Genomic DNA, 10,022 nt, shown 5'->3' on the forward strand with positions numbered 1-10,022 from the left:
ATGAGTGGCCAGTTTGTTGAGTATCTTGTTACACTCTATTAGGACTTTTGACTTGAATAAGAAGCTATTCAAGACTTTGAGAACTGATTGATAACAAATTTTAATTTTTACTTTCTCGAACCCTCTTTGGGATATGATTTCCACTGTTTCCATTATGCCGAACAGCTCCGCATGGAAAACTGTGGTATCTGTACTTAGTGTTAGGGATTTGTGTGGTCGAGGTCCCACTATTCCTGCTCCTACTCCTTGGACCGTTTTGGTGCGGTATATTATTGGTACATTATTTTTATAATCATTACTATTTTAACTATCTGCTGGGTTTTAATATTATTCACTGTTAACAGATTATCCAAAATATGTATTAAACTTTAGCACACAACATCTTTCATCAATCAGTTATTAATTTGTATCGACTTTTATTTTAATTATCGGTATATAAATTTCTTTATCGATTATTATTTAGGCCATCAATTATTAATTTATTTATTCAGAGAATATCAATACTGAAGTGTTAACTGTTTGCCAAGAATCGTTGGTCATCTCGCCTGAAGGTGGTATAGAAAATGAGATTGGAAATGACAGCTATTAAAAAAAACTTCTTCTTCATTTTGGTATTTCACCGAGATTCGAACTTACGTTCTCTCTGAATTCCGAATGGTAGTTACGCTTACTAATACTCGTGCTTAATATGATAAGAATTACAATCAATATTGAAATCATTTTCATTAATTGTATTCACTCAACAATAATTTTCATGTAATTTCCCATGTGACATTTTCTCTTTCCATCTCTGAGTACTTCCACCCGGAATAAATAAGTAAACTTTCATTTGGCAAAATAAGCTCCGCTGCGTTGACCAACATTCCGTCATTAATCCTAACTTTAACTCCTGTCAGAATGCCAAATTTGCGGCATGACTCAAGCTCTATTCACATAGCAGTTGACTTTTGACAATTCCACAATTACTCAACTTCAATTGCCACCGCTGCACGCAACAGTTTGTAGTCAGTTGTTGTTGCTGTGCTACTGCGCTACTGCTATTTGTTTTCATCTGATAATCTGCCTTTTCATTTATTTGTTTATTTTGTAGTTTTAACCAGTAAGACAAATTGACGAATAGTAGTGATACAGGCAGGCCAGACATACCTAAGTTAAAAACTTAACCAAGTACCGTTGGAGCGTATGTTGCTCGTACCTTCACACAAATTTATAGATGTACATACATACTCTTAGCATGAAGTTTATCTGCACGCTCGCCATACACATACATGTACACACATCTATATGAAAGTATCAGCTCCATCGAAGAAAATAAGCAGCGGAATGCACTCAAAATGAGACAATGAAAGGGATGGGAATTCGGTAGTCCCCTTTGGAGTTATCGTCGTTCAGGCACTAATCGAGCTTGAAGGCGGAAACGACAGCGACAATTGTAAAAGACAGTTGAAGAGTTGGAAAAAATGTGGCATGTTGCCGTCGGGCAGGCAGGCTGACAATGAAGGAGATAACTTTTGAGAGGAAATACAGGCGTAGTTGAAGCAGAGAAGAAGATACAAGTAAGATCGCTGCCCTGCAGGAAAAACTTCAGCTGGGAAAATTTTTAGGGTATAAAGAGTCAATTTTACTAAAGAATTTGAAGAGTTTATAACGAAGTGTTTTATTGCCTAAATTATTTCAACACATTCTAAACCAATTTAATTCTTTCATCAAGATGTATAAGCGGCACTAATATGAACTCGGTTGATTCAGCTATTTCGCTTCTGTTTACTCTTTTTGAATAAAAATTAATCACCATATTAAGAATTTGACAATTTCAGTTTTTTTTGGGGAACAATTTCGGGAACTCATTTATGTGTATTCAAAAGAGTGCTTCTTTTTTACCTTTATTTTATATTACCTTTATTATTATATTTATTTATTTTTTTTTAATTTTTGTTAAGCACCATAATTTTATTCTGTTCCAAAACACAGAAAAAGGTTAAGCATTTATTTTGCATTTTTAAAATAATATTTAGTGGTCACTACCAGCAAGTGCAAAATTTCAAAAGGTAAATGACTAAAATATGCTTCCAGCAAGGCTCACGATTTCCATCTATGAAAATTTTGAATCTCTTAAGTTAGTTCTGGCTGCCAAATCCAGAAAATGGAAGTTGTTCACATTTTGGATAATAGATTATCTATCGATAATAGTAATAACGAATCGATCGTTAAAATGTGTTAGTAAAATACAAATAAAATAATAATCGATAATTATAATAATTAATTGGTGATTAAAATAATAATCGATAACTAAAGTAATAAATCGAGCAAAATTAATTTTAAAAATATTTTATTTAAATATATTTTGTGTGGTGCAGTTTAGTATATATTTCGGATAATCGGTAATAAAACAAAAGAATCGATAATTAAATAAATATGTGACAGCCTAAATAACTAGTATATATGTATGTATGCATATATATATGTATAGTTGGCGCGTACACCCTTTTTGGGTATTTGGCCGAGCTCCTCCTCCTATTTGTGGTGTGCGTCTTGATGTTGTTTCACAAATGGAGGGACCTACAATTTCAAGCCGGCTCCGAGCGGCAGATATTTTTATGAGGAGCTTTTTCATGGCAGAAATACACTCTGAGGTTTGCCATTGCCTGCCGAGGGGCGACCGCTATTAGAAAAATGTTTTTATTAATTTTGTTTTCACCGAGATTCGAACCAATGCTCTCTCTGTGAATTCCGAATGGTAATCACGCACCAACCCACTCGGCTATGGCGGCCGCCCATAATAACTAGTAATCATAGTAAAATTGGCATATCGATAATTACAAAAAACTCAATCGATGAAAAGTATAGCTTGTTCATGAATCGTGTGAATGGAGATTTTAATACACATTTCCCATAACCGATTAACAATCGATAATAGTAGTAACGAACTAATAATTAAAATTGTATAAGATAAATCCACAAATAACCGATAAATAAATTAATAATTGATGGCCTCAATAGTAATCAATAGTAAAATTTATATACCGATAATTAAAATAAAAGTCGATAAAAATTAATAACTGATTGAGGAAAGATGTTGTGTGCTAAAATTTAATACATATTTTGAATAATCTATTAACAGTCGATAATATTAAAACCAAACCGATAATTAAAATAGTAATGATTATAAAAATAATATACCGATAACTAAAACAACTAATCGATAACAATTAGTATATTATTGAAAAAAAAAGTTTTGCTAATGTGACAATAATATACATACACCCATTTTTAGGTCTTTGACCGAGCTCCTTCTTCTGTTTTTGGTGTGCGCCTTGATGTTGTTCTGCAAATTCAGAGACCTACGGTTTCAAGCCGATTTCAAAAGGCAGATATTTTTTATGAGGAGCTTTCTCATGGCAGAAATACAATCGGAGGCTATTAGGAAAAACTTTTTCTTCATTATGGCGTTTTACGGTGATTCGAACCTACGTTTTCCGAATAGTGGTCACGCACCAATCCATTCGGCTACGGCGGCCACCGGACGGATAATAATGGTTGTTGTGCCGGCAATTGGCGGCCCGCAAATTAAACAATATTCAAGTCCTTGTAGTTGTAGGCTGAAATCTTTATTTTTACAATTATTTTAAGTTTAATAATAAAAATGTACAATATAAAACTTACATTTTGTTCGCTTGCGGCGCCTGTGCTCGCACAATGTAGAAATCAAAAAGAATGAGTTTGACATTTGTATGAGAGAATGAGAAAATGGCAAACAGATGAGTGCGATGGGTTGCCATCGCACTTTTCGCAAGAAGCGCGAATGTAAAAGATTATAAATTAATCGATAATCGCAAATAATATTAAATGAATGAATTTCGCAACAAGCGTGAATGTAAAATTATTAAATGAATGAATTTCGCAACATACCCCCTCTCGTAAATTTCCTACGAATTGTAGTATGAAATTTACCAATTTAATTGTGACTAGTAACATCGAGTTTTGCTAATTTAATTACGGGTCGGGTGCACAGACCGTTTGCTAGTTTCACCACAGCGCTACGAGCCTCTCCGTCCTTTCCACGGTGGAGATCTATAACTATTCCTTTCGGCCATGAGTTCCTTTTCGCATTGTTGTCAACGATGACCACGACGTCGTTTATTTCGATAGGTCGAATCGGCGGGTGGAACCACTTAGAACGTCTAGTAAGGCACGGAAGATATTCTTGGATCCAACGCTTCCAGAATTGGTTAGCTAGCTGGTTTGAAATTCGAAAGCATCGACGGAGAGCTGGCCCACTGTCGTCATCACAACCTGATTCGCGAATTCCGCTTGAGTTTCCTAACAAAAGGTGATTGGGCGTAAGTGCGTCGTCGTCTGCAGTCTCCAAGGGCACATATGTCAGAGGTCTTGAATTAAGAATATTTTCAATGTCCGCTAAAGTGGCCCTTAGAACTTCTTCACGTAGTATTGCTTCGTGCGTAATATCCATTAAAATTGATTTTGTTGACTGTATCATTCGCTCCCATGCCCCACCCATGTGAGGAGCCGAGGGCGGAATGAAGGACCACTCGATTTGGGGATGTCTTCTCTCTAGGTCATCTGATGACACCCTTTCTATCTCGCTGATAAGTGCTCGGCTGGCACCACGAAAATTCGTGCCGTTGTCTGACACAATGCGCTTCGGGACTCCTCTGCGGCACACGAACAATTTCAACATTAGCAGGAATGTCTCCGTCGACAACGACGCCGCGATCTCGATGTGAACGGCACGACTCGTCAGGCACGTAAATAACACGCCCCAACGTTTTTCACGCCGCCGGCCAACAGCTACGTCGATAGGGCCAAAATAGTCCACTCCTGTAAACGTGAATGGCCTTGTAAATGGTGACAGTCGTTCTACAGGTAGACTTCCCATTTGAGGTGGTTGCGGCTTAGCTTTACGATTGCGACACATTTGGCATCTTTTGGCGCACTCTTTTACCATCGATCGCAAAGCACCGACGCAGTATCGCTGGCGCATCTCATTGACAATAATCTCATTATGATGGTGGTGAAATTTTCTATGGTAAAAATCAATTATCAAACGCGTTACTGTATGATTTTTCGGCAGTATTACAGGTCGCTTCACATCGACTGCTACTCCTTCTAAGAAGTCGATTCGACCTTTCACGCGAAGAATCCCAACCTCGTTCAGATACGGCGACCATTTATATATAGCAGACTGCCGTTGAATATTTTGACCGTGTTGTAGGCTTTTGACTTCTTCGCTAAACGCATTTTGCTGGCTTACGGAAATAAGAATTTGCTCTGCTGCTTCAATATCGCGCAATTCGAAAAGTTTTAGTAGCGAACGTGGCGTAAACTTCAAGATCCGGCGCAGGAAACGCAGAACAATTTGTTGTGTGGAAAGCAGTCTCTCCCATGTGCTAAACCTTCGTACGTCTGGAGAAATTACTGACAGGGTAGGGGACAATGGTGTACTTGTACTTATGTGATGCAGCTCTGCTGTAGTGCCTACTAGCTCCCCTACAGGCCAACTAGATTCGGGCTGGGCCAAGAACTTTGGCCCTCGAAACCAGCGTGCATTGTCGTCAAAATTGCGAACGTCGGACCATTTTGTGCCCTCATCAGCGATGTTTTCAGAAGATGGCAACCACCTCCACTCTTTAGCGCTGGAACCCTCAAGAATTTCGCCGACACGTAACGCAACAAATTGATGGAACTTTCTTGCATCTGAACGCACCCAGCATATCACGTTTTTCGAATCTGTCCAAAAAATTCTACGGCTTACCTGAACAGAAAGTTGCTTGCCTATAAAAATTGCCAACCGCAGACCCAGAACTGCTGCCATTAACTCCAACCTCGGTATTGAAATGGGCTTCAATGGTGTGACCCTTGTCTTCGAAGCCAGCAATGAACAGTTCACCGCGTTACCAACTTCAGCACGCAAATACGCCACAGCAGCATAAGCGTTGATACTTGCATCCACGAAAATGTGCAACTGGTTACTCTGGCTACAGCTGGAAAGTAAGTAGCACCGAGGAATTTTGACGTTGTTTATCGAAGAAATTCTTTTCAACCAGTTCCACCAGTTACTGCGATCATCCTCTCTGATAGGCTCGTCCCAATTAACGCCTGAACGCCAAATGTCCTGTAGGATGATTTTTGCTTGTATGATGACATACCCGAGCAGTCCAAGGGGATCGAATATTTTCATGATTGTACGCAAAACTTGTCGCTTCGATGGAAATGTGTGCTCATCAAAAACTTCTTTAGGAAACTTTTCCACAAAGGTAAGCTCATCCGACGCTGGTAACCACCACATTCCAAGCACCTTTTCGATAGTAGCTTCAGGCTCCTCAAAACATCTGGATAGCAGCGTGCTGTTAGCAGAGAGTGCAGTCAAAGTTTTCTTGGAATTGGATACCCAGTTTCGCATCTCGAAACCTCCTTCGTTATGGATCCAGCGAACAACAGTAGCCAAACGCGATAACTCTTCCTCATTGTCTGCACTCTGAAGCCAATCATCGACGAAAGTGTTATTTATAATGGCTTGTACAGCTTCGGGATAATTTTCGGAAAAACGTTGTGCATTTTGGTTTTTTACGTAGTTCGCTAGCGAAGGAGAACACGAAGCGCCGAAAGTCAGCACACACATGGCATATACATCTGGCTGCCGATTAGACTCACCGTCGCGCCATAAAAACTTCTGCGCCACTTGGTCCTCTTTGGCTACCTTAATTTGGTGAAACATCTCGCGTAAATCTCCGCATATGGCAAAGGGCCTTTCGCGGAAGCGAAGAAGAATACCCATCATCGAGTTTAGCTGATCAGGTCCTTTTAACAGCATGTTGTTAAGTGCAGTATTTCCAGCTTTGGCTGCAGCGTCCCATACCAATCTAGTTTTGTTTTTGTTAACGTTGAGCACCGTGAATATGGGAAGGTACCACGATCTGCCACCTATCGATGTTTCAAGTGACTCCAATTTGCGTATGTAACCCTTTTTCTTGTAATCGTTAATTTTGTCGACGATAAAACGGTGAAGTTCAGGATCCCGCTTCATCTTGGTTTCCAAGCACATTAGTCGACGACGCGCCATAGGAAGTGAATCGGGTAAATCGACGACGTCTTGTTTCCATAGCAATCTTGTTTCCCATCTCTTCTCTGTTGGCAAAAACTTGGTGAATTTTTCCATCAATTGTAAAGCACGTTCATCATCCTTTGACCGAAGCGGTTTAGCTGGCGCATAGACACCGATAGCGTCGATAGCAAAATACGCCTTCATCTGTTCGTCCATTCGGTCCCTGCTCGTAGGATCGCAGCTGCAGATGTGGAGCACGCGGGGCATCACTGCGTGTTCAGATGTGTCTCGACCATAAACGGTCCATCCCAGCCGGCATCTAGCAGCAATCAGGTTGGAGGTGTTACTCTCCTTAACTTCAATTGGCACACAGACTTTCGCGTTGTCGACTCCAATAAGAATTCGAGCCCTAGCACCGTTATATGGTAGTATAGGTAGACCTTTGAGATGGGCATGCTTCTCCATGGTATCGCGGTCCAATGTTTGATCAGGCAGGCCTAAACGAGCAATAGTGCGTACACCTCTTAACAAGTAGTTTGGAGAGCCCAACTGTGTCGATGCGATCTCAAAACTTACAAACTTGGAGTTATTTTCGCTTTGAGTAATTTCGTTAGTCCATCGCAGACACAACGCCTCGGACGGCCCGTCCAATTCAAGATAATCTGCAAGCTCGTTTTCAATTAAAGTACAAGACGCGCCTTCGTCGATGAGTGCATATGTGTCAACAGATTTGGATGCGTTACGAACAGTAACGGCGACGTACCTGAATAGCGAGTTCTGCTTCTCCTTTGGTGAGCCTGAATGACGTTCGTGGTATAGCGCTGTTTGCTCATGACCGACGTTGCTCTTAACGGGAACAGGTGTATGCAGAAGAGAGTTGTGTGCCATCTGGCAGCCGTCAACCCCACACCTATTCTTCAGATTGCATCGGCGAACGTAGTGAGAATTGAAACAGCGTAAGCAAAGTTTTTTCTCTCGTACAAACAGCCATCGATCACTTCGCGAGAGCGCAGTAAATTCTGCACAGTCTGACAGCTTATGGTTGGCGCTACACTTTGGGCATATAGTCACCTTCGCGTTTACCTCTACATTTTTTCCGATAACTTCATGAACTAAAACTCTCGCCTTGTGGGAATTGCGGCCTTTCTTTACTTCAATATTTTCAAAGGCAGCTGTGGTTGTGGGTGGCTCACATCTTGTTACTTGACTCGCGCATGCAGCAAGTCCAAAAAGCCAATCGTCAAACACAGCAATGTCGACGCGACTGAGCGACATACGATAGCCGCCCCAATTGAGCCTTAGATCGCTTGGCAATTTGGCTATCAAGTCATTAAGCAACACAGGATCGTTTAAATAATCGGCCAGGCCTACCGCCTGGATTGTAGCGCGATAGTTTTGCACTGCAAGTGAAAATGCTATGAGCGTTTCCAATTTATCGGCCCTAACTGCTGGCTCTTGTCTCAATTTCATCTGCATTGTTTGATGAATAATGTCAGGCCTACCATAAAGCATTCTCAATGTGTTGATTGCCAGACCTACTGTTGCTGGCATCATTAACCTACCACGCACCGCTTCGAGAGCTGGTCCCTTTAAACACTTTTGTAGTCTGATCAGATTTTCTTGATCAGTGAAGCCACATCGCTCGGTAGACTGCTCGTAATTCGTGATGAATAGGGGCCAGTCCTCAGGCCTGCCGGAAAAGGTCGGTAAATCCTTGGTTATCACTTGCCTGCTGGAAATCTGCGTTGGTGTTAAATTGACGTCGGATGTGCTGTATTGGCTGAAAACATTATAAGAGGGGTCGCGCGTTTGGTTACACGATGGCGTAATGTTCGGCTGCATGAAAACAGAAGTATTCGGTTGTGGTGCCACGCGGCTATGCATATTCGTCTGTGAACAAAATGGCCGAAATGTATTGCCGAACGTTGGATAGGTTAGCGCGCTACAAGGCATAGCAGCCGAAGTGAGGTTAGGTATGCCACCATTAGCAATGCCGGGCCCCCACGTGCTTGTAAATGCATTGACTGCCGCGGTTTGAAACAGCGGTGCACTGGTGCTATATACCATGTAGTGCGGTTGAGTTCCATGAACTGATGTTATCATGGATGCGTTGTTCACGCCCGGTACTGTAAATGTCGAAGGGTGAGTAGTGGGCGTTGATGCGTGACAATACGGTGCACTACCAGCTGTGAATGTCGATCCAATTCCAGTTGCTGTGTCGTTGCTAGGCTTGTCAGCCTCACCAATGGTCGCCGCCGGTGGTATTTCACTGCCTTCCATAAGTACGCTAATATGTTCGGAGTCTTCCATTTCCGAACTTCGATGGCCAAGGTAACTTCAGAATCCAAAGAAGAAAAATATTTGTTTCCGAAACAAAATATTTCAGAATGTTGTGCCGGCAATTGGCGGCCCGCAAATTAAACAATATTCAAGTCCTTGTAGTTGTAGGCTGAAATCTTTATTTTTACAATTATTTTAAGTTTAATAATAAAAATGTACAATATAAAACTTACATTTTGTTCGCTTGCGGCGCCTGTGCTCGCACAATGTAGAAATCAAAAAGAATGAGTTTGACATTTGTATGAGAGAATGAGAAAATGGCAAACAGATGAGTGCGATGGGTTGCCATCGCACTTTTCGCAAGAAGCGCGAATGTAAAAGATTATAAATTAATCGATAATCGCAAATAATATTAAATGAATGAATTTCGCAACAAGCGTGAATGTAAAATTATTAAATGAATGAATTTCGCAACAATGGTAATAATAAAAATAAAGAAAAGTTGATGAAAGTAATGAACTGTAGTTTAAAATAAGAATCGAAAATCAAAATAATAATTGAAAAATAAGGATCTAGGACTTAGAACTATAATCGGTAACTGAAATAGTACTCGAAAGCACAAAACAAATCGATATAAATAAGAAGTTGATTAAAAAAACATTTTACCATAAATTTAGTT

At 40.6% G+C, this 10,022-nt stretch overlaps 2 protein-coding genes across 2 annotated transcripts; both read right to left on the reverse strand.

Annotated features, from left to right (window-relative positions):
- Positions 1-3,527: 3,527 nt before the first annotated feature.
- On the reverse strand, positions 3,528-6,675 carry LOC128858205 (uncharacterized). The gene is made up of 2 exons (XM_054094273.1): positions 3,664-6,675; positions 3,528-3,606 (listed from the first exon to the last, which is right to left on the reverse strand). The coding sequence occupies exon 1, from the start codon at positions 6,638-6,640 to the stop codon at positions 3,956-3,958; it is 2,685 nt and encodes an 894-aa protein (XP_053950248.1). The 5' UTR covers positions 6,641-6,675; the 3' UTR covers positions 3,528-3,606; positions 3,664-3,955.
- A 147-nt stretch (positions 6,676-6,822) lies between these two features.
- Positions 6,823-9,804, reverse strand: LOC128857551 (uncharacterized). Its single transcript, XM_054093303.1, has 3 exons — positions 9,577-9,804; positions 6,943-9,519; positions 6,823-6,881 (listed from the first exon to the last, which is right to left on the reverse strand). Exons 2-3 carry the CDS (start codon positions 9,371-9,373, stop codon positions 6,823-6,825), a joined length of 2,490 nt encoding a protein of 829 aa, XP_053949278.1. The 5' UTR covers positions 9,374-9,519; positions 9,577-9,804.
- Positions 9,805-10,022: the final 218 nt, after the last annotated feature.

The sequence above is a fragment of the Anastrepha ludens genome, chromosome 3, assembly GCF_028408465.1.
Source record: "Anastrepha ludens isolate Willacy chromosome 3, idAnaLude1.1, whole genome shotgun sequence".
NCBI lineage: Eukaryota > Metazoa > Arthropoda > Insecta > Diptera > Tephritidae > Anastrepha > Anastrepha ludens.